Source organism: Ylistrum balloti, unplaced genomic scaffold (assembly GCF_031769215.1).
Source record: "Ylistrum balloti isolate Yb309-2 unplaced genomic scaffold, AGI_CSIRO_Ybal_v1 Utg369724, whole genome shotgun sequence".
Classification (NCBI taxonomy): Eukaryota; Metazoa; Mollusca; class Bivalvia; order Pectinida; family Pectinidae; genus Ylistrum; species Ylistrum balloti.
Window position 1 is genome coordinate 2679619 of NW_026781942.1, and position 26595 is coordinate 2706213.

Consider the following 26595-nt stretch of genomic DNA (forward strand, 5'->3'; position numbering starts at 1 on the left):
TTTGCTTATGAGTGAGTAGCCACTGTTACGCCAAAGAGATCGTTACGCCCAAGAGATTGTTTTTAGTTGCTACAGAAGACGTCTCGTGCATTATCAATAAACAGCTTCACTAGTAGTCAAGTCTTGCTTTGTTTTTTGTATAAACTGTTTCCTGCTACCTAGGATGTTATGTACTTGGGTACTGCTTTTAGAGAAAAAGTCATGTCAACTCATGGATTTAGTACATGTAATGAAGAAAATGTTAGCATTATTCATTCATATGTTGTCATTGTTTTATCTGCATGTTTGAATTCAAATTTTCTTAATATGTCAGTATTTTCTTTCTTTCTTTTATATACATTTATATTCATTTATGTATATATGAAATATGTGTTTTTCACACTCTGGTATTTCGCAATGTTACTGTTATAGAAAAGTGTATTTCTCAACTTATACTTGGTCCTTTTGTTGTTAAAAATTATCAAAATGTATTAACAATTCTTGAATTTGTCATAACCAATGGATGTTACAGTTGGCAAAACGTGATATTGCTAATTTTTTGTTGGATCACTGTAGCAGCTTCATTTCACGTATTTTGATAAAGAACGACAGTAAATATCGTAAATAAAACAACACCCGAGATGAGTTTGTATTTGGGGTCAAAGGTCAAGGAATCAACTTTCATTTGCTAAATTTATTAAAAGGAGAACTAAAGACAATCTGTTCAGTAAAACCAATCAAGAAATTATATTTTTAAATGGAATTTAAAGGTTATGATCATGAAAAATCAAACCTATTTATTGGAACATCTGGGATGAGTTTGTACTTCAGGGTGATTGATCACAAGCCAACAAATTCAATACAACCACAATACAGATTTTATTTTCAATTTTTAAATGGAATTTAAGAATGTAATGTTGTAAGAAACCTGGGATGAGTTTGTATCTCAGAGGTCAAAGGTCGCTGTTGGGCATCACTTTTGATTTTCATTTTGCGCAGTTAATGGCGGATGGGTTATTTCTGATCATTAGTGGTAGATTTTTCTTACAAAATGCCAACAGGTATAAACATTATGATAATGACTATGACAAGTTCATGTTCCAATGTCCTAAGGATGACAGGAATAACATCCATTTCGGTTGTAAGATATAAATGAAAATCATGTGTTCTTGTTATGAATATCCATTTGTAATGATATAATCTCATCATGTATACCACTTTTGAGGATAATAATAAACACTACGAAATATTTTCATCTTTTTATTTTTTTTTTCAAATGATTGATACAAGTAAGTCTATTGCTGCTGTTTCAGTTGTTTCAGAAAGGAATGTTTCTGTTTCTATACATATATACAGAATGATTTCACAGAGATCTTGAAAAGTAACAAAAGTAAATATTTTTTATATGATTTTACCTCCCAAATTTGACGAGTAACTATTAGAAGTCTTTCATATGATATTTATTCATCACAAATAATTGTTTTAATTTCTTCATAAATGCACTAGTACACTAAAATCAGAGAAAAAAAATCACATGAAATTGTCCCGTTATAAATAAACTTTGTTACACTTGATTCATTAAAAGAAAACTGCTATATAACATGAAAAAAAAAAAGAAAAAAGTTTGAGCTGTTTGTGTTCAACGTAAAAACGTAAAGCAAAAATATTTTTAGTCGTTTGTGTTCAACATACAATACAGCAAAATAAGTTTTAGTCGTTTGTGTTCAATATACAGCAAAAATAAGTTTAAGTCGTTTGTGTTCAACTTTCAACAACATTAAGTGTTAGTCGTTTGTGTTCAACGTAAAGCAAAAATAAGTTTTAGCTGTTTGTGTTCAATATACAGCCAAAATAGGTTTTAATCGTTTGTGTTCAACATACAGCAAAAATAAGTTTTAGTCGTTTGTGTTCAATATACAGCAAATTCAATATACAGCAAAAATAGGTTTTAATCGTTTGTGTTCAACATACAGCAAAAATAAGTTTTAAATGTTTGTGTTCAACATACATCAAATATGTTTTAATCGTTTGTGTTCAACATACATCAAATCTGTTTTAGTCGTTTGTGTTCAACGTACAGCAAAAATAAGTTTCAGTCGTTTGTGTTCAATATACAGCAAATTCAATAAACAGCAAAAATAAGTTTTAGTCGTGTGTGTTCAATATACAGCAAATTCAATATACAGCAAAAATAGGTTTTAATCGTTTGTGTTCAACATACAGCAAAAATAAGTTTTAGTTGTTTGTGTTCAATATACAGCCAAAATAGGTTTTAATCGTTTGTGTTCAACATACAGCAAAAATAAGTTTTAGTCGTTTGTGTTCAATATACAGCAAATTCAATATACAGCAAAAATAGGTTTTAATTGTTTGTGTTCAACATACAGCAAAAATAAGTTTTAAATGTTTTTGTTCATAATACATCAAAATATGTTTTAGTTGTTTGTGTTCAATATACAGCAAAAATAAGTTTTAGTCGTTTGTGTTCAATATACAGCAAAAATAAGTTTTAGTCGTTTGTGTTCAACGTACAGCAAAACTACAACAATTTGTACAATCATTTACTCTGATACCGCGATTGTTGGTTTTGATTGTAACATATATCAGAGCTATGCTACAGTTTGATTTGTGTTTGACTTTACTGTATCTGTTATGTGAGTTACTGTTCCCACATCTGTATCGTTGGTACAAATCATGTTTTTGTTTTTGTATTAAATAAGATGTTAATAATGCACGATATTTTTGAAATTCTAGCAAATATTTCAACATAAAACCATCTTTAAGAATAAAACTTGTCCTTTATCTAAAACCCGGAGAGAATATTGATCGTAATCCTTGTCAATTTCAGGAGATTAATTGCACTCGTAAATGGTCCTTTATCTTATACTTTAAGGATGTGTTAGCATAGTGTCACTTGAGATGGACAGATTAAATGTTTCAAGAGAAACAACTATATGAGAGATTAAACCTGGTATTTTAGCAGTGAAATGAAAAACAAATGGAAGTAACATATGTGACATCAATGAACTATTATCAAGTGAGTTCTCTCACTCACACCTGTACATTAACAGACAAAAACAGTTCATAAAGGTATAAAATACTAGTCATTTAAGTGAGAGACAGCTGAGGTACATGGGCATTTTTTTCGCTTTTTAGTATGACAAATGATGTGCTGTGTCTTACTACAAAATATATACCCAACACAATGATATATTGATATATTTGCAACTGCTATTTTTTGCAAACATGTGGCAGATTACTTTTCGTATGCATATAATAACAAATGTCCATTATGTTCTTGGGACAAAAAAGCATTGCAAATATGTGGTGTAAAATGTTGACTCGACAAACAAAGATCCAGAGAATTATTTAGAATGGTGATGTATTTTACTGTGTACAGCCTCGTCACAACTGAGTACGTTTCCAGCTCGGACAGCGCTCGAGTCAACAATTGTCTTCCTTCATTAATTGTGTTAAAATGTCAAATATATATAAAATGTTTTTTAAAGAGCGGGCACGGGGGATAATGTCACACTGTGTTATCTTGATTGAAATACAAATGTGTGCCCAACGTATGTACTCCATGTTAATTAGAAAACACAATCGCAATAGCAGTACACAAAACGATCTACAATAAACATCAAAACAGGAAACTATAAAATTGAATTTGTTAATACATAACGATACTTCATCGAAGGGAATGTACTTACTCAAATTAAATTATGATACGACTTCATCTTCATGTTTGTTATCATCATGAAAGGTAAATGAAGCATATTAAGATATTGGCCTTATGATAGTAAACGAAATATATGCTTAAAACAAAGATTCGTTTTCTAAAACTATCAACAGAATCATGATTAAAAAGTGTCTGTCGCCACCTAACCATAATTGAAAAAATGTATGACAACAGTGTCAAAAGTTCTTCTGAGGCATCTTACAGTATTATATTCCTACAACATATATTTGAAGTTAAGCAACATGTTCATTCTCGACAATGGCTTACATATTGTATAAAGCTTTACAAAAGGCACCGAACATTTATGCATGCATATCAACCAGTTTCTGTATAACCTTGTGTAGTGTATAATGAATATGAGAAAAAAAATCGTCACAAGTTTTGTCTTCGAACATGTCTCTTCGTTTTTGCGCGTCTTTAAATTCGCAATAAAAGATGTGAATGTTTTACTGTAAAGTTTGTATCTTACAAGGACTCAAATTCACAAATTTAGGGAAATCGGGAAAATCATGAAAAGATCAATGGGTTTCTTTTTCAATTTGATTTTTAACAAACATGCAGTTATCTTTACTGGTTTTCTTTCATGAAAAATCGCTTATTTACATCAATATTGCTAATAGGTGAAGAGGGCAAAACTTAAAATGTGACAGCAGGTTCCCTTCAGTTCCTGAATTGTACGAACGTGTCAATTTGCTTAACATAATCTTTATTGCGAATCACCATTTCAGTGAACAAGTAAGGATACTATTCAAAATGTCATGTTGTAACACAAGTCATGAGAAAAATGATACTTCATATTCAACGCAGGAAAGTTATTGATTTATGCTATTTACAAGTGAAGCTGTGACGATATCTGTACATGTTCGATGAACAATTGTTACAAATGCTTTGATTCTATCACTAAGAATTTACAGAAAAAATGTTCAAAATAATGAACACGTTTTCATGTTTGATGAATTCATCAGAATACTTCACATTTACTTCCTGTCTTGTAGATGGTTTTGCGAAAATTACTTAAATATTATGTTTAACCATAAAGTGAATATACCAATGATTTCACCACTGCAATCAATAAAGACTTTCTCATGAAAGATAAATTTTATCTTCTTTGTGTTAAATACTGAATGAAAATGGCAACCAACCGTGTCAGACTATGACAACGAAAGACCCCCTCATAAACAATATGAAATGATTATATTCTACTTGTATATCAGTTTATGGTTTTACATACTTGATATTCGCAGAATATTCCAAATATGTAGACAAACTTTCAAAAGGTAAACATTTTCATTTATCTATTTATTTATCTATTATTATTTATTTATTATGGTTTCAAAATATTTGTATGGTCTCAGCTGGTCAACATACCCTTATGATCTCTCAATTTATCTGCCGTTTAAGCGATGTTATTTGTTCTGAATTTAAAAACAATCTGGGGATTGATTCGCTTCAGTTTTTCCCTTTTCTATTTTCATACAAATAAAGATGAACAAAACATAAAATTTCTCACCATCTTGTACACAATATAAAATAAAATCAATACTTAAAGATCATTCATCGCCATCAACTTGTCAGTTAAATATATAAAAACCAAACCAAACCTTGTATTACATTAGGATGATGCTTGACAACATACATACCACACACTATAACCCAGCATTTTTCTTTACTATAACATTTTTCATCATTACCATTTATACACAAACTCTCAGTGTTTTTTTTTAACTATAGTGCCTTTCATTATTCTAAAAATGATGTTGCTCTTGGGTCTTTTGAATGAGATTTAACACTACTGCTTGTGTTCCGGTTCATGGATGAGGCTCGTTGCGTGCGCCTTGCGTTGTAACCACTCTTTCGTTTCCATGCTTGTACTTCTTCGCGTTTTTTCCTTCTGAAGAATCCACACTGAAATCATTGCCATCATGTATTAGTACATGCAATATAATGGAATATTGTACTGAACATGTCTTGAGTCTTTAAATTTCAGGCTCAACGATCACAAAGCAGTCTTGGACAAAAGTTTCAGCTTTGCCAGTCATATATGAAGTTATTTATGTGACGTTATTTGTGATCGGCTAAGTCTAAGTTTAAGACAATTTTGACTTACGATTGTTTTATGATTGGAGCCAGATTAATTTGGTTTACTGTCAAAATATAATTTTCCGTAGGGCTAAATTTTTTGGTTTTCCAAAAATATACATTTTCGTTTGAACTTGATTTCGTGTTTTAATCTGGCAATAGAACTCATGTCAATTTTTATCTATTTAAAAATGATAGACATATGCCATTTTATTGATAGTTTAAAATGCACTTGGGTAAGAAAACTTTAAACATGTAGTGATAGAGAATGGAAAAATATTTTTGAACATGATATTTGTCCCATACAGCGTTTTTCAGAATTTGGCGAAGGATTCTTCGAGAATCTAAATATCAGTAATGTTTTCTGGAAAGAGGTCTTGCATACATGGATTAAAGTGTCAAAACTGAATAGAATACAAACTACAACAGACATACTTACCTCCCCTTTATGGTATAATTCTAATTTTGAAATAGGCAATCAATATATCTATTATGAGGACTGGCATAAAAAGGGTATAAACACAGTAGCGGATATAATCAATCATGATGGAACTTTTTGTAGTTTTGAAAAATTAAAAAACAATTTTGGGGCGAGATATAACAACTTTTTACGACACCAGAGTCTCTGTTCATCAATTAAAGCTGTGACTAAGAAATGCAACTTGCACCTTATTAACAATACTGTAATAAGACCTTCTATACCTTTCCACACTAAAATAGTATTTAAGAGCAAAAAGGAGTGGAGATTTTTACTATATTTTAACTAAGGAAAATAACCAAAATATTACCAATACATCAGAAATAAAGTTGAAAGCTAATCCTATCTTCCAAAATTTGAACTGGAATACAATATATATATTACCATTTAAGACTACAAAAGATACAAAAATGCAGTGGTTCCAGTATAAAATTCAGAATCAAATTCTACCAGTCAACAAGTATTTAAAAAAAATTGTATAACATATGACAAATGCAGCTTATGCGAAAATTGTATTGAAGATTTAGAACATATGTTTTGGGAATGCAATGAAGTTATTTTGAATAAATTGGAAGATTGGATTAAATTAAAAACAAATAAAACTATATTTTTTTTATTTGAAAACAATTATGTTTGGATATACAGCAAACATTATCAAATCACAACCTTTAAATTTCCTTGTTCTGCTTACAAAATGTTTTATTTTTTCCACTTCAAAAAGAAGCAATAGACTTAATTTCAATTCCTTGAAAGAATTTATTGCACAAAGATATAATATTGAAAAGGTTGTCCATATAAATACATGGAAACAAAATATTTTTTTCCAGATATGGGAAGAGTGGGAAAGTGTATTTATATAAATTAACATACAAACTCTAAATATTACTTTCTATTTCAAAATATTATTCATTCCGTCTATTATGGCACACTTTATAATAGTTTTTTTTATTCGCTTTCCTTTTTCTGATCAAAACTTCTCCTTTTTGTACGTGTTTTTTGTGTGTGTGTGTTTTATGTAACTATTTATTTATTCATTTTTTATATATCCCTTTTCCTTTTTTTGACGTGAAGACTACCGTGTGTCCATATGAATATACATAGTGATACTATGATAAATATTAGATGTGATGGTGTGTTCCATACTTATAAATAAACACAAGTTTTCACTGTAATTTATTTCGTATATTAGCTAGATGTGCTCTATTATTGCACCTGTATGTCGGTCAGTTGGTAGACCACACCTTTTCTATCAATATCTTGAGGTCCTTCGGCTAGATTGTCATACTTTAGTTAATACGTCGGTTAATCAGTTAATGTAGATAACAACAATCCTTTTATAAGTCAAAAGGTTGAAGGTCACATGGTGTAAAAGAAAAAAGAATGAAAAAGAAATACTTCTTAATTCATATTAATGATAGATCACGATCGAATTGGACAATGTTTGTGAATAACCCCTTTAGGTCAAAAGTCATCGGGTTCAATACAGAACTCTTAAAATCGAAGTCTTTTATAACATAGACAAGTATTTAGAATTTACTAATGAAAAAAACCCTCTCAGATACTAAATGTTGCTTAATATTATTACAACTTAATTGTTGGTTAACTCCAAAAAAGCTTGATGTATTCATATGTATAAACAATTAATTGTTTGTAGAGATTGAGTATGACGTATATGTATCTGTGTTGAATAAAAAAAAATTATCTGTTTCTGATTTTGTGGACATATAAATTAGTGGATTTAGAGTACCCAGGAATTCAATGAAAATAAATCACAACGAAAATTAATGATTCTACCGTACTAGGAAATTCTGAATATCAGATTTGTTGGCTTAGTATCTTTGCATCTGATTTATTGTCAGTTTCTGTTTTGTCATGTTATGAACCATCTGCTCAGTAGAGTAAGTCCTTATATATAGTTGAGAAATGTGAATACAAAGAATTTTCCTGTGATACGTTGTAGAATATGAAACATCAGACAGAAAATATGAATATATAGACCCACTTGGAGCAGGAAAAGCATTGAACCAAGAAGATCAGTAGATGTAAATTCTTGAACCAAGTCTCAACTGGCCATGGTAAAATTGTCCTATCTTGTTTCCTTAAATCACTTGTTTTATTATGTCACGTCAATTATGACTTCATTTTACTGCCATTTCAAAACTAAACTTGAAGAGCCATTTTGAAGGACGAAGCCGCTATTTGAAGTCAGTTATTTGTTCGTTTTTATTTCTATGACATATGTTCATAACAAAATAAGACAAAGTTAGCTTTGCAATATTTCAGACTGCTAACTTACCTTCCAAAGTATTAATCCGAGTGCCACAAATAAGAGAAGACCTCCAAGACAGCCTACTATAAGGATCCAAATTTCAAATTCTTCCGTCACCTTTATTTCTTCAGCTGGGTAAATGTCAGCACGGATCTAAAAGAAGCCAATGATTCCATATCTCCCCTATACTTATAGTGAGTGCAAGGAACAATGGGTAGTATATAAACACAAAGTTGACCTTTGTCACAAGATAAATATTTTGTTATACTATTGTAGGGTTATTCATTTTTCTCTTATTTTGTTCTCCGATATTTACATATGCTCAGACATTATATATAAAATGCATTTGATGAACCTATGCGTTTTTTTTTTTTTTTTTTACATTTTTTTAATTGTTTTCATTTTTCCGATGTAGAACCAACCTCAGCTTTTACTGGTGATTTGGGCCATGCCACTGTAACACTAGGGTGTTGTGGTTTGTGGATTTCTGCTGTAGTGACGTAGTTGAGTCGTTCTGCATTCTAATATAATGTAAAACCTCATCAACAATGAAAATGTCATTAATGTGAGAATGTCAGAATCAGAAATTCAGAAATCAAAATTAGGAAAAGTACTATGAACCGAAACCGAAGTTTGGACACCCTAATCTTTCTAATTTGGAGCAGATATCACTTTTGCATTACATTCTAAACTATAAATCCTTACCTTTTCAAACGTAAGTGATGACTCTGTGATGTTGATAGCCAGTGTGATGGTAACGGAGGATTCCACATTCAGTCGTTTCAGCGAACACTCCATATGGACACAATCATAACGATTGCACGTCTGTTGGAAAAAACACAGACAAATTATAACACCGCTACTACTCATATCCTAATTCCTAAGAAGTAATTGACAAGTCCAACAAGAATATTCACATTATTTTGACCTAATAAAAGTAAATCGCTCAATATCATGAAACGTGCTCATTTTGATGGTATCGCTTATTTGAGATTTTATTTTTCAATCGAAAATAGCGATAAATAATCCATTATCTGTATTATTTACATCATCATAACATAAAAATATAATCTAACTGAATTAGTGATTATATCGAAATTGTAGCTCAGCATCCACTAACCCTTCCCGACCCTGAATTATACTAAAATTGTAGTTCAGCTACCTCTAGCCCTTCCCGACCCTGAATTATACTAAAATTGTAGTTCAGCAAAGGTTAGCGACCTATAACCCTTTCCGACCCTGAATTATACTGAAATTTAGCTCAGCAACCTCTAACCATTCCCGACCCTGAATTATTGTGAAATTTAGCTCAGCAACCTCTAACCCTTCCCAACCCTGAATTATTGTGAAATTGTAGGTTAGCGACCTCTAACCCTTCCCGACCCTGAATTATACTGAAATTGTAGGTTAGCGACCTCTAACCCTTCCCGATCCTGAATTATACTGAAATATAGCTCAGCAACCTCTAACCCTTTCCGACCAAAAATTATTCTTAAATTGTAGTTTGATTGCCTCATCAACCCCATCACTCCTATCCTTATCAGGACCCCAGCAATCCCCTGAAAAGGAGCATAATATAAACCTCATCACGATACTGCATGGAAATAAAATGTAACCGGGTCTTTATAACAGAAATGGTCTGATACACTCGATCTAGCTTATACTTATTTTGAACGTTTCAAAAATTCAAGAGCCTTCAATATTGTACGTACCATATTTTGAATCAACCGCTGTAGAACATTATCAGATGATACAATTTTTTCGGGAGACACTGACGATGTTGTCGTTGTTTGTTGGTTCAAATCCTCGCTGCTACTGAGTATTCTACACTTCACGTTACTGGATGAGAGTGACACCTGTGATTCGTAGAGGATTCAGTTAATATACACACACTTTCTAATGCTAAGATTGTAATTGTTTAAGTAGCAAATCAGTATTTCATTGAGAGTAACCCGAAAGTTCAACAATAACAGATACTGTAAATCATTAATTGACATGATTAATTTCCAAGAGGAAGGGATTTGTTTGTCTCATGGATACACTTAATCCATCAATTCATGTGGCGATGAAATATTTGACAAATATAACTAGTAGCGGTAGATTTCTTAATTATATCCAAAAATCCATGAGATATGATTTTTAAAAGAAAATTTCCCCTTTTTAAATTTCACGAAATGTGAGCCCAAAGAAAGGATATGATTTTAAAGCTGATTTTATCTTTCAACAGTCAAGGGATGTACATTTAATATTTTTATATTTTTACAGAATAAACGTGTAAAAATTTGCCACACTGAAAACTGTGACTGAAACAAAAAGAAAACAGAATTACTGAACATGAATTCTTTCACTGTGAAATCTAAACAAAACATATCCCGCTGAAACGCTTTAATTCATTTCTGCATTAACAGAAACTAGTTACCGTTCAATGGGTTTGACCGAAACTGGGAAATAAAAAAATTGGTTTAATATTTTACGATTAGATTTTTTCCCCATTTTTAAACATTTAACAACTATAATTACTATGGGATTATCTTCTTCTTTATAACTTAACAGGTGTATTTAATGTTAAACATCTTGATCCCAGTTTGATAAGTAACAGTTTTGAAGACAAATATCATACATGTTCCCTCAAAGCCCTCATTTACGTACCTTTGTGTTTTGTGCCTCTACAAGTATGTCACCTTGCAGGTTCCTTCTGGGAAATTCTATTGTGATTCTGGTCTCAGGTAGAGGGCTAGGTCCTCTATTATAGATATTAAATGTCTTTTCCATGTAGAGTAGCTTGTTCGAATCAGGAGAAATTGTGGCTTGCTCTGGATTCGAACTTCTGTATAATCAAAACAAAAAGGCCTTACAAGAATTATACCAAAGACAAACAAGAGAACAATACTTTCAATACAAATCTAATATTAGACACGGTAGGCACACCGAATAATGTATCTTACATTATCATTCAATCTTTCGTTCAAACCGTTCAAACAGTAAATTAAACTGTGTCATACTAAGACCTAGGAGGCAACTGAGCAAAATGCAAAATGATCGAAAGAAAACAAATTTCGTAACTTCCATATTTCTAATAATTTTAGAAAAAATGTCAAGTACAACTGAATATTTTAAAGCGTGCCAATATTCGGATAAATCTCATCGTGGCCTGTAGGTTAAGGTAAACTCCAGGGGCTAGAAGTCCACCAGCAATGTTTACTACCTGAACCACCTGAAAATATTTCACAAACAGCATACCCGTATATGCTGATGTCAGGTTTGATCTTCACTGGTATTTCTATCAGCTGATCATTGTCGGATGGGTTCATCTCCTCGCTTTCTGATGTGACATTCATATTGAAGCTGACCATAGGATCAATGTTATTCAAATCATCGTCATCAAGCATCTCGAATGTATATTTAAGATCAAATGTGCCGATCATGGTTTGGAAGAATGGAGTTGTGAAGTCACAGGCCACCTCATCTATCATACCTGTTGCGTTTTGTTTACACACAATTTGCCCTGCTTCAATCTCGTCACCGCGGAAAAGTGCATTTTCACTGGATTTGGTAAGAACTCTGGTAACGAAAGCAGGCTCTTCCAGGTTGTTGATGTTTATAGTGAGAGATATGTCTTCTGTTAAACCCATAATGACTTCAGCCTTATCAACAGTGACCTCTATTTGAAGGTTAGATATGCATCGTTGTCTCCCACATCCCGTATTAAAATTGGCCTAGAATCACAGAAACAAACTTTGAACGTGTATGGCGAATTAGCAATATATGAGAATAAACAAATTTATTTCTTTTACTTGACATATACACTGAACTCTCACTAGATTTCGGTGTTATGTTAAGTCACTCATATTAGTGTGAAAGGGATGTACTATAGACACACAAGTGAATAGCACACACTTGAGACCTAAATTGAGAAAATTGAGGAAAATAAAAAAATATTGAAATAAATTTTATAAAAAGATGTAAAGTTCCAATAACAATTCAATCACTTTCGTAGAATTTAAAACATTGGATTGTTTCAAACAATAGCATATCCATATATGGATTTAGTATAAGACCAGTTCTTTTTTTAAGATGGTGTTATCAGTCAATGACAGTTTAGGTCAGATGTAGGTATTTATAACATCTTTACGCCACAAAACGAAACCTACACTTCGTGAGATTGTTGGATCTTTCAGGTTATCGAGAATTGGCATCACTTCTCCAAGCACAGGTTCTCTACTCAGGCTATAGTTCAGGTAAAACTCGACAGGCTGTTCTATGGCGGCGAAAAACTCACGCCCGAGAGACTGAAACAACCACACAATGACTTTACATCTCACACAATAAGACGATACTTCTTTATTCGTTGTTATTCTGTGTTAGAGATTTAGCCACTTTCTGATATCCGAATTTCATCACAAGTTTACAAAGCTCATCAAGCAAAGTCGGAATAGTATTTGAAATATCAAGATGATATATACAAAATATTACAGACTTAGATTTTAAAGGAGATAAAATGAAAAAATATGCTTTTTTACGTTAATAATGGCGAAACATTTTAATACTTTGAAATCTAAAACTCATTTGCAAAGAACTTAACCATTGGTTTGATACCTGATGGCTCCGTTGTTGTGTACCTTGTTCTGATTTAACAATAGGGCATTACTTACTTGGAGTGACCAAGGTTAACATTGAGTAGGAAAGGTTACTCTTTGTATGATTTTAGGAGTGTAAATCTTTCTTTTGTCCATATTTTGCCTTAATTTCATGGAATTTGAGTTTAAATTAGGCTAATGTTGCCATGTTGGTATTTTCTTGAATTTTCACTTCTTTTGGTAATCAATAATTGATTTAACATCACTTCATTTTGCTTTCAACCATTCAATACACATTGATTTTAACATTTTTATCATTATAATCAGTCACATTTTTTAGTTTAGATTTCACTACTGCACAGCTAGTTACTTCTCAGAACAAAATTTCCATGATTTTGATTTTTAGCGAAAAAAATCAAAATTCAATTAAATAATTTTTTCGATCTAAACATAACATGTTATATATCATTTTCCCGAATTTTGTTTACTAAGTTTCAGATACATGGTTGTTGTTGCAATCAGGCACCAGTATGACTGGTCGAGCTTTAATTTATGCTTATAAATATTTTATAAAAGCACCGATAAACAAGTTTTTAATAGCATTTATATCGTGGAGGAAATTTACGCGGTTTCTTTTTCACAGATAAATTTTCGCAATGACGTTAACGCACCAGTAAATAGCGAAAAAAATATCGGCTATACGGAATTTGAGACTTACTTTTGACATAATTTAGTCTTCACGACAATTCATAGACTCAAAATATTATGAAAACCTACATTCACACGCGCCAAAATCGTTTTACAGCTGTTAGTACTTTTCTGGATTTGGTACTTGATGATAAAAGAATCTCCTCGTCTTTCGTCCTCTAAGTAAAGGTCCATTCGACTAGACTTCCCTTTTCTTTTCCGTGGCAAGTCAACACTCAGCCCAATATCAATATCTGTAAAGATATGTTTAAGGTATTCATATAATATTAAATAGTAATAAAACATTTGAAAGGACAGGGAATTCTGAGAAAGTGTTACAATTCCTTTGTATTTTTTCCAAGAATTTGTTCATATAACTGTGTATATAAGTTGTAGAGGGATACTGTATATATTTTGATGAGGTAATTATGTATTCAGTATCTGTATATATTGGAAATTGTAGTAGAATCAGCTCGTACTAGGATTCATGTACAACCTGATACGGATTCCCCACCCTTACACACAGCGGCATAGTACTCTGGTTGATTAAACACCTCACATTTTAACATCTTCATGTAAAAATAAATGTAACATGAATATATCATTATTATATAATATTTATTTCAATGTGTTTTTAATTTTTAAAACTATTTCAAATTAAATTCATCACTCGTAAAAAAAACTCAAAAATAAACAACCATTACATAGGTGAAAATGAAATTTACATACTTAATATTCAATCGCGTCATCACTTAATATAACTGTAATTAAAATGCCATTGACTATTCTAAAATTAAACGAACGAATTATTTCAATCAAAGACGTCAGTCACTCGAAACATGAATATGTTGACGCCTGTATCAATCCTTTGTGCACAACAGCAATCTTAATAATTTGAAAACTTTTTTTCAGACATACAGTGTCATTTTTTCAACAAATGATCAAATATGTCCTTCCAATATATGACATTATATATCAAATCAAACTTTAAAAAATACCAACAATTCTGACTCTTTATCACTACATATTCTTGTATAATTTCTTGCTTACTAATACGGTCCAGTCCTCTGCCAGTGAAATTGAAGCAAATGCTGTATGTAAGACAGGGGAATGGATCCCCTTGTTTATGACAAGTCTGTCCGGCAGGGTTCAAGGGTACCAACTCTGGGTTCAAGGTCACATATCGATCCAGCTGGACAATAGGGCGGGTTCTCAGTATTATCGCCTGATCTGACAGGTATGCTCCAACAGATATATCTAGTTTAAAGTAAAAATATGTAGCATATTCAATCTGACCAGCAGGTGATTATAACAGGACAACAGACAAAGTCTACAATAGTTTGCATACAAAGTCTACAATAGTTTGCATACCTTTACTCTAATGATAAAATGTAACAGGACAACATACAAAGTCTGTAATGGTTTACAACCCTTTACACTATTGATAAATTGTAACAGGACAACAAACAAAGTCTACAATAGTTTGCATACCTTTACACTATTGATAAATTATAACAGGACTACAGACAAAGTCTGCAATGGTTTACAACCCTTTACACTATTGATAAATTGTAACAGGACAACAGACAAAGTCTATGTGATCATAAAGTAGTGAACGATTTTGACTGAGAGTGCTGCATAACCGAGAAGTGATGATATTTCCCTCAATATTTAGTGAAATTCAACAATCCTTTATGAATGAATTGATATTGGTAGACTGAACTCATTTCAAATTACAATGGAGACACTGAAAGGTATCTTACCGTTATAAGTGTTGAAATCGGCATCAAGTGGTGAAGATATGTGGAATCCAAAACCCTTCAGCTCCTGATTTAATGCCTGAGCAGCGATGCGTTGAGAGAAATCAGAATTCATATTTTGTCGATTGCCATTGTAGATATAAATCGCCCCACTCTGATCATCTTCGTAAGGAGCTCCAATTGCTACGTCTGGAAGATACAAAAATGAATAGCATCTTTTAATGATTTAGAGTTGGCAAAGTAGAACCAAACAATGAATTAGGACTAAGGAAAATCCAAAATGATCGAAAGAAAAGTCAAAATCTAGACGGGGAGGTGCAGCAGCCCCATAATTAAATACATTTTCATATATCAGAAATAAGGAACAAAGTGCATTGCTAGCAAGTTATTTAATTATTTTACGAGAAATTAGGAGTCAGAAAAAATTGTTCTTTCTGATTAAAATGCGAACCATACTGCAACATTAATAAATGAACTCAATAATTCAAAACGTGCTGTCATCTAAACCAACACCATACAGACAACAAGAAAAGCAAACACATCCACACTAGATACAAAACACACATACAAAACAAAGTATTCCAAACACATAGATCACATTCTTACAAAAAACACTTTATGATCCAAAAACTCCCACTCACTATCAGATTATACACCCTAAATGACACAACTCGAACATAAATCACACAAAAACAACCAGAAAATACCTACAACATAATCATAATCTAATAAAACAAAAGATTTATACAGAGATTCCTGAAAAATTACAAGGATAATAAGACCAGGTGTTTCGAAAGAGTAAACGTCCTGTACATCATCGACGACATAAGCCATGCTTATCTTGATCAATCCAAGTAATTAATATCACGTTCTCAATAAGTATACCGCTGATACACAAAACTCATAGCGAATCCAACCCATAATATTCAACAAATAACACCAAACAATATAAAGAGAAAATGAACACTTGCTCGGCAAAACCTGTACGAACAAAGTTTAAAAAAATAATTTCATTGGGGGTATCCAGATAGAAAATATTCAATACCATTGAATCCGTCAGCGTTTATATCTCCTATGTCCGCCATTGCCAGCCCAAATCGCCCGTAAATCGAACTCGCTCCCATCAGATCGTCGCCTTGTCGTAGAATATTTCTCTGCATTAATGATTAAAGATATTGAAAACACCACATGATATTTACCTATTACCATTTACTGCAAGCATAAACAATTTTTATGATAATAGTATTTTAGCACTTTTCGCTCTGAGAGTTTTACGCTAAAATATGAACGCGCTAATTGCGGGGATGTTTAAAGTAATAATTGTTGCTTTTACTTGTTAAATAAGTTTACAATAAGTCAGAAATTTACAATTTTATTGCTGATATTAATCATACGTTTGAAAATAATTAAAAGTATATTTGAATGAATTCTATGATGCATCATCCAAATGTTAAAGAAATCAATTTCAACTAAATTTAAGATAAGAATTAACACAATCTATTAATTATACTTACAGTTTCCATTGACAGGTTTTTGTACATAAGAAAACAAAATGGTTATGTTAAGATTAGAAATCCACGATAAGACTCCCAAAAATAACACCAACGTTTGATATTGGTACAATAACGTGAAGTAAACGGAAATATATCTCTTCTATGACGTAATTACCATGCAGCGATAAAGATATTGCTAATTACGTACACTATCGCTAGTGCCGTAGTACACCTGCACTAAGCCCTGGTCAGTAGCCTGGTCAGTGTAGAAAGGTGATCCCACCAGCAGGTCATCTAGGTTGTCCCCGTTTATGTCCAGTACAATGAGTGAGGCACCGAATCCACATCCGGGCTATCAATTATGATATTTATAAGTAAACTGTCAATGTAATACACATACCTATCACTGTAATTGTGGGAAAAAAACAAGGTCAAAACAAACAAACACGTTATCCAATACATCATTAACAAAGCCAAACTGTATGCTAACTCGTCCTCCTCGGTTCCAATCTTAAACAATTAATAAGCAGGTCAACTTTGCATTATCTAATGACAATATACACCGACGAGTAATTCTGTGGATTTGGTGACTGTCATTTCCTAATCCAGTCGGCAAAGAACTGACTCTTTACTGTACACACATTCATTCTACTTATCTAAAATGTTCAATCACATCCCGTGCTTTAGTAACATTATTTCGCAGTTGCAATAAATGTTACAATTACACCAAAGTGACATGTGTTCGATTGTCGGATCGGGGTGAAAAGCTATGCAGCCATTTATATAGCTTTTGCATGAGTATTTCTCTGTCTTCTCTCTTGACTAAGAGAATGATGATTAAAAAAGAATGAATAAAATGGAAAGTATCTTCTGTAAAATAAAAAGATTACCGTGAAGACATCTTTTTCCATAGTGGTTTGTTTTCGTTTATTTCATGAGTACTCTTAATCAAGGTTTTCATTTCTCCACGAACTGTTATTTGAAAATCAAGTGTTGAGCCCCATGCAAAATGTCTGTTTTGACAATACAAAGATATATATGCAGTTTATTATGAAATTATTTATATTTTTCGCAGTCCTTGTTCTGCATAAGCAAAGAACTATTTTTTCCTTGGTCCTCGTCATGAGTTACATGACGTAATATCGGTAATTGCGTGATGTAGTGTATATATTACAATAGTTACCTACCTGTGAACCTTGTATAGTTGTTTGCATCTTAGATGTATCCTTAATTTCGATAAGTACCACCTGTACAAAATAAAGAAATTAGTCTTATTAGCAGTAATGTCTCTTCTGTCAAACAATGAGAAGCATGGTGCTTCCAGCGTCACTTAAGAAGACATAATTATGACTTTTGTTTGGTAATTGTTGACCGTTGCTGAAAATTAAATGAAAGTTGATCTTCCACAATGAAACTTCATATCAAATTTCAGCTCCATACCCCATTACATTTTCGCGAAAATGAGCAGAAACTGATTATTTTCTAAAAGTGTAGTTTGTAGGACAGAACTCTAGAAAATAGAGACAGTAAATGTGAAGATGTTTCTTGCATCTTCAGAAAGAACAGTTCCGACAGAATGAGTGTAAACGGATTGTTTTCGGGAATTTCCCATTTCAATAACAATGGGAGGAATAAGTAGGCCAAATCTTCGTAAAAAGTTGACCTGTTTCATCTGATTGTATGCGATGGAGAAAATGAATCGAAAATTTGTTATATGTACAAAATTTTAGTTCAATACCATCATCAGCCAAAGAATAAACGAGCGGAATGATTAAAGCCCCAATATAGGTAACATTCACCAAAACTTTAGTGTAGAATCACACATAATTATTGTGATATTCTCTAAGATGTAGTTAAAATTAAGTTATTCAAACAATAGTTACCATGATTTTGTGCATAAAGTATTGATATACGAGCAGTTGAAACTCGCTATTTGTAAACACACCTCCAAATAAACACGCCGCCATCGAAATTATGATTGTTGTCGAACACGTCGGAAAGTTCATGACCTGATCTCGCGAGAGTTGAGGTTTCTACTTATAGAGGAAGCACATGCAGATATGTCTACGGTTAGTTTTTGTTTACAAACATTGTTTGCGAAGTGTTGTCGTAGACTTGAGGTATTCCTGTGATAAACATTCAGTTTTTTGGGAAATTATTAGAAGGAATAATTAGTTTAGAAACGATACGACGCACAATTATAACGTAAGACTTCAGAACTGGCCTGATGTATGATTGGAAAGAAAGGAAGCGACTGGTGGACGTCTGTACTGTGTCTGCCATGTTTACACACGCGGAATATGCGCGTGCGCAATGTCATCGCTACGAGCGGTAATGTATGAATTATTGTGGGTCCCACATTGTTTATTTTCCGATTTTTTCAATTTTTATTTAAATTGAAAACAGTCAATTTTATTTTGTTTAATTAAAGGAATAATTTGTTTTGTTACATATATTACGGGAAAATAATATAAAGTTTGTTTTTTATAGTGATTTTTACGTATATTGGGGCTTTAAATGGTGGAACGACTAATTGATGGCCGAGGGCAACAATACACCTGCTTGCCATTTTAAGCAAATCAACTTGATAAACAAAGTCCAACGGTATCGATCAACGGTTAATCAGCTGTCGCCTGTTCCCACCACACCCCTAAAAAATGAATGATACTATGTTTCTTTGCCTCTTTATGAGTATCTTTTTGTAATAGATTCAACACGAACATAATGATGTCCCCGAAGGAGGCAACCCTGTGTAACAAAAACTAGGGATGACAACAAATAGTACTGCTACATTTTGTGTAGTCGATTAATAAATATTATTTAGTTGAAACATGCCGACCAAACAGTCCAGTTGAAAGTGGATCAATAAATGCGCAGCGTCCCCAAACTGGGCAATGAAGTCATGACGGCACCATAAAGATTGCCAGAATTGGGCCCTTGTTAAGTGATTTTGGACCTTACGCAATGGAATCACGCTCCAGTTTCAAGGTGATGGAAGGTGGAGAGTATATAGATGATGTGTGATGTAGGCAACTTTTCTCAAACATAGCAGAATCTCATAAAATATGCGATAAATTGAAATTTATCTAGTAATCTAAAAAGGGACGAAAAATTACGACCGGTAGCCGTTTTCATTAGCCGGGAATGTGTGAAAATAAAAAATACCTTATTTCCCCCTGATAAATCCGTTATTCGTTCGTTGTATTGTTTATGTAGATTGTAAGATACTTTAATATTTTAAGATGTTGTAATCTGTTTTATTCACATCCTTGAATGACAGCGATCAACACACTAAATGAATAAAAACAGATATCCCATTCCTACAAAAAAAGCAGTTACATAAAACACGTCGCTAGGTAGCGTGTCGATATAGACTCTTCCAATCATAATCAATTTGGAGGAGCTTGATTTTTCCATCGAGAAATGAAAAGAAAAAATCGACGAACCAGAAAGCTGCATTTTACGTACAAACAAAATGAGTATGTATTATTCACGACTGAAATATACATCCCAATAGTAATTTATTTACTATTTACTAGGAGCATTCCATGATGATCTCATTTATCGATACATTCAACTTTGACCTATTCAGAAAAGGTCAAGCGACTTATCGTCGGCAACCAATTGCATGCACATATTACTTAAAAGTGTGTCAATGGCCAGGAACATTTAAGATTCATATGTGAATAGCTTCATTGTCAGGTATATTGGAGTGACTGGTGTCGTCATTTAGTATATTAAGAACATTTTTCATTAGAATTAGTGATATGACAATACATCAAATATTCAATCTGTATCCTTACGATTCCAACGTGTCCTTCTGAGTTGCTATAGTGAGGGGCACCAGCAACCACGGTTCCCTTTTCAGCATTTCCGAACTTTCCAGACCCTACTGAGTACCCTGCAAAAGCAAATCAATAGTTTTGATTATACAAATCAAGACAAAGTCCAAGTATTTTAGTGTTATTCAAAGCTGACAATACAAGCTATAAAGCTATATAATAAAAAAAAATAAAAAAGGTAACAAAGAAATAGTTTTTATAATGCTTTCTGAGATCCCACGAGCCGAATGCCTCCAAAAATTCTTCCCTTGATATATTATCATCCGATCGTCCTATCTAAGGAAGTGCAGACGTTGTGTTTCAGCCATGCGAAGAAATGGCCATTTTGTGTACAGTTTCATGAAGAATTGATCAGATAGTTTCAAATTTGTTTATACATAATTGATTCCTCTTCCCCAACAATGCTTCAGACCTAAGTTGACCAAATTTCAATCATTCCTACAGGAGAAGTAGGATTTTGAAGAATTTGCTTTACTTCCCCTATCGGGGCCCGCTCCTCCCGCCCCTTCAGCTTCAAGGGGCCAAGACCAACAGTTTACACACAATTTGTTCCCCTTCCCTCAACAATGCCTCAGACCAAATTTGGCCAAAATCAAATTATTCCTGCAGGAGTTGTAGGATTTTAAGAATGTGCTTTATTTTTCCCATGTAATTCCACTTCTCCCTTCCTAGAGACGCACCTTTTATACAAAATTTGTTCCTCTTCCCCAAGGATGCTTCTGAACAAATTGGCCAAAATGTGCTCAGTTGTTAATGAGTAGTAGATATTTTTTAGAACAATTACATATCATATAAATATATATATCAATAACATATTATATGTAAATATAAATGAATATATAACAAAATTCCTTTTGCCGTTACCTCCATGGAATTTTATATTTATACGAATAGCGGCCTGGTTCAGAATATACACATGTACTTGACGCTCCTTTAAAATCATCAGATAGATGAATATTTCTTTTATTATTGGGCTAGCGGACAGCCCCATTTATATTATAAAATTTCTTTTGATCATTTTGGATTTTCCTCAGTCGCCTCCTCTTACTTAAAATAAGAAAATATATCCATATTTAAATACATCTCAATTGAAACATTAATGAACAATATAGTTTTGTATTATGATCAATCTGTTCAAATCTGAAAATCATTTGCAATAGTAAATTAGAACCTATGTTTAAAGTTAAGATATATTATAGGTTAATGTTATAGCTACCAATGCAGACCTCTACATTGCAATATGTTTGAGTTTGTAGAATAAGTAATGGCATGAAGGAAAGAACCTGGTTGTTTTTATTCCTGTATGCTTATTCAGGATGTCTTATTATAACCGATAATTAAAAGTTTCTTTTGAAAATGTAAAGAAATATAAGAATATGTCCTCAATTACTTTTCTTTTCTGAAAGTGCTTTTCTATTGAAATCAAAGTTATACCAGTTTGCTTTTCTTTGTTAAATTTATTCAATGATACGAAAGAGTTAGCACTGTCAAGTAAGGTATTGCCTTATACAAGTATTAGCTCTTGCAGCCATGAGCCAGTAAGAATTTCCCCACATTATCTGTATATTACATTGAAGTGCAATAGTAGTTTACCTGTCATCTAAATATCATGAACTTCTAGTGCTAACTTTGTGCGATACCATTACATCATGTTAAGATTAGTGTAATCTCAATCGTATTTTGTCCACTTATTCGAGCTTTAAAGAATGTAATGGAAACGAATTGAGGTTGCCTCCCCTTGTACAGTTAGAGTAATAGATTACCTTTGTCTACTTTTTTAAAGCCCCAATATACGTAACATTCACCAAAACTTTAGTGTAGAATCACACATAATTATTGTGATATTCTCTAAGATGTAGTTAAAATTAAGTTATTCAAACAACAGTTACCATGATTTTGTGCATAAAGTATTGATAAATGAGCAGTTGAAACTCGCTATTTGTAAACACACTTCCATTTTAAACACGCCGCCATCGAAATTACGATTGTTGCCGAACCACATCGGAAAGTTCATGACCTGATCTCGCGAGAGTTGAGGTTTCTACTTATAGAGGAAGCACATGCAGATATGTCTACAGTAAGTTTTTGTTTACAAACATTGTTTGCGAAGTGTTGACGTAGACTTGAGGTATTCCTGTGATAAACATTCAGTTTTTGGGAAATTACTAGAAACGATACGACGCACAATTATAACGTAAGACTTCAGAACTGACCTGATGTATGATTGGGAAAAAAGGGAAGCGACTGGTGAACGTCTGTACTGTGTCTGCCATGTTTACACACGTGGAATTTGCGCGTGCGCAATGTCATCGCTACGAGCGGTAATGTATGAATTATTGTGGGTCCCACATTGTTTATTTTCCGATTTTTTCAATTTTTATTTGAATTGAAAACAGTCAGTTTTATTTTGTTTAATTAAAGGAAAGTATTTGTTTTGTTGCATATATTACGGGGAAAATAAGATAAAGTTTGTTTTTATAGTGATTTTTACGTATATTGGGGCTTTAATGTTTATGCAACAGCAGATTTTTTTTTCATTTAATAAATCACTTTCTCGCGTCCGATAGAAATGGTGGCCCTGTCTTCCTGTCAAGCTGCCGAGTCACCGTCCTCCTCCGAGACGATACAGCCGAAAAATCACACCTAGCACTCACCTCAAACAGCCAAGTGAATGTCAACACAAATAACGTAATGTCGACACCAGGTTTCTTCACCATTTCTTCGTTTGAACACTGTTTTAAACTTCCACAGCTCGTAAGCATGTGGAAGGCTTAACACTGGGCTACTTCCGTTGTAACATTACACAATAGCGGAGTGCACTCATCCGCGATTTTGACAAAATTGAAAGATTGCAGTATTACCTCTTGTAGATGACAGTTGATTTAAACATTGAAATATGTATTGTCCGTTTGTCCACGTGTATTAAATTTTGTTAGTACATTGAATATTTTATGTGTATTCTTTTATCCAGCGCACTATTCTTTTACACAGAGTCACACGGTAAGTCTGCTGACAGGTCTCTAGGCAATTATGGCGGGAGATTTTGATTTTTTCAATAGAAATTACGTGTAATTGAATCATAAATCACAAGTGATAAATATAAGCATTGAACTGCTTTCAATTGGCATTCACGGGCCTATGAATGCCAATTGGAAGCATTTCAATGCTAAAATAACTGCCAAATGTAAAATAAGATATTGCCAAAATAATCTCACACACGCCAACCATTTTGAACAGGAGGGAAACAAAACAATTAAGCTTTTAACTCATGTCAGATACAATCTTACCAAGGTAGGCTCCTTTGGTAAATGAATTTCCCAGGTCATCGTCGTCCGAAACAAGATAATCCCATCTGTCCCGCAAATTATCAATATCTATCATTATATAGCCACCTGAAAAGTTAATTCATTAGATACAGTGTAAAAAATAACTTTATACAAACACTTATTCTGGAGTATATTCTAGGGAATAACCGTAAAGAATAACTCATTTTAACGGATAAACAAAACATATTATCTTATGGGATGGCAATCTCAAGTTGTAAATTAGTGGGTTTTTTTAAAGAATGATTTGTAGTCGGTATGTGGTAGTGAAATGGAGGATTTTCCAGTAGAACTAGTTTCCATGTCGTGATAATGACCAAACTTTCAAATGTTACTTTCCCAGCCACCCATTTATTAAAGACATATTCTCATCTTTTGAGACTCGCCACTTTTTCTTTTTTTGTTCTTTTCTTTTGTTTGAGTTTGTTCGAAGGATATAGTAATTAATTGAATTCTTTTGCTGTAAGCAAATAAAAATGTTCAATTGATTTGATTTTACATGTATTCACATCCTCGATACTCCAGGTGTTACGATCACTTTCGCTCTCTGTAACCCTGGAACCATCCTCGATACTCCAGGTGTTACGATCACTTTCGCTCTCTGTAACCCTGGAACCATCCTCGATACTCCAGGTGTTACGATCACTTTTGCTCTCTGCACCCCTGGAACACGTCAAGTCAAAATTGAACGTTCCATGTGCGACGACTTGTGGACAAGACTAGTTTGATTTTTTGTAATCCTCAAGTCTATCAACCTGTGATTAACAGTCTTTTTCCTCTTGTAACCCACTCTAAACAAATCAAATTACTTCGTTTGCGCCTTCAATTTACCATGACATGTTCCAGGGGTACAGATAGTGATGAAGTGAGCATGAACCTTGGAGTATCCCTGACACCATTGTCCAGTAATTTATCAATACAGCTTTGCCTTTACTCCTTTAGTATATGCCCCCGAAATGTTGATGACGTAATTTAGCCTAAAGATTTAACGATAGACTGTATAATACAGTGGTATTTCACTGTGTTGTAACGGTTTTGTAGATCATGCAAGAGTTCTCCTTCGTTTTAATGCACGCCAACCCATATGAATTACCTAGTCAAAACAATACAAGTTCAGCTGGCTTGTGCATGATTTTCTTTTAATTCTGGGGGGATTTTGTATATCTTGAACTCATTTGAGAACATAACTTACTTGGACTAACTAAGATTTAAATGGCAGGCGTCGTCACTGAAGCTGAAGACACTTTCTTTTCAAGAACACCTGGTCTAAGTCTCCTTGTACCTTTTCAAGAGTCTCCATGTAAATCTTTCTTTTGTTCATATTTCTCCATAGTTTTATTGAATTTGAGTTTGGGTTATGATTATGCTAGTGAATTGGTATCTTCTTGATGTTTTATATACTATTTATGATAGATCGTTGCTAGATACCTGTAAGTAAGGTATAATGAAGATATAGATAAATTTATGTTGTTTTCTCAAGCAATGTTGGCACCAAACGATATGAAAACGGTCAATTTTACGCATTTTTGCAGGGATGCGTTTTGGTATATTTCCAGATCTGTCTAATAAATCGTAAAAACTCGAAGAGTTTATCGGGCTATACTAGAATTTAACCTTTACGGGAAGAGCAAGTGTCACTAAAACTAATACGTACCCTTCCCATCGTAGAAACCTGGAGCGCCAAGAACTGTGTTGAAGGTTGGTATCCCATTCTACAAAGCAAAGCGCGAAAATGTAATACACCATATTTGGAATGGTTATACAGAATGAAATACAGGGTAAACAGATCTGCGCCGAAATAATATGTTATTATTATTCATTTTGAATGTAATGAATATCCTCACATAAACCCTCATAAATTTGTATTTCAATTAACAGAAATATATTGTGGAAAAATATCGATGAATCTATATTTCATTTAATTATCGTTTACATTAAAACTTTTCCTCTTCAATGGTCCAAAGTTTGAAGCATACAAGCAAATCAAAACATACAGAAACATGAAATTAAGCTTAAAGATAATGTTCAACGCTTACAGTGAGTTAAATATGAAGCTGGGTATGCAATGAATGCTAAGCACAACAAACTACGAAGGATACATCAGATTTAGCCAACATATTTCTACCATCGACTCCACCAGTGTCTGATAAGGTTCACTACTTACACACGATTAAGTCCGCGTTAAATAATTATCGCGATATTTTTTAACATAAATTCATTTGAATGCCTGTATTTTTCTCTTGCACTTTAATGTCAAACTTGATGACTATCATAATTAAATACATCACATGGGGGAAATGTCTTGCCAAAACAGTCCACACAATTTGAAAATAATATATTACAGCCGGTATGAATACTGTCATGCATGA

The 26595-nt window shown here is 33.0% G+C and overlaps 1 protein-coding gene across 2 annotated transcripts in view; it reads right to left on the minus strand.

Moving 5' to 3' along the window:
• Positions 1–1225: 1225 nt before the first annotated feature.
• LOC132565545 (integrin alpha-9-like) overlaps positions 1226–26595 on the minus strand; it is a 43273-nt gene continuing 17903 nt past the window's right edge. For both annotated transcript variants that reach the window (XM_060230194.1, XM_060230193.1), the window contains 17 exons: positions 25881–25938; positions 24191–24295; positions 20865–20962; positions 18249–18308; positions 17270–17413; positions 16614–16722; positions 15572–15757; positions 14859–15065; positions 13899–14062; positions 12696–12833; positions 11785–12260; positions 11194–11371; positions 10257–10400; positions 9250–9369; positions 8967–9065; positions 8572–8697; positions 1226–5623 (listed from right to left, as the gene is read on the minus strand). In XM_060230194.1, coding sequence (XP_060086177.1) covers positions 5459–5623; positions 8572–8697; positions 8967–9065; positions 9250–9369; positions 10257–10400; positions 11194–11371; positions 11785–12260; positions 12696–12833; positions 13899–14062; positions 14859–15065; positions 15572–15757; positions 16614–16722; positions 17270–17413; positions 18249–18308; positions 20865–20962; positions 24191–24295; positions 25881–25938 — 2577 coding nt within the window. In that variant the 3' untranslated portion in view covers positions 1226–5458. The remainder of the gene's footprint in view (positions 5624–8571; positions 8698–8966; positions 9066–9249; positions 9370–10256; positions 10401–11193; positions 11372–11784; positions 12261–12695; positions 12834–13898; positions 14063–14858; positions 15066–15571; positions 15758–16613; positions 16723–17269; positions 17414–18248; positions 18309–20864; positions 20963–24190; positions 24296–25880; positions 25939–26595) is intronic.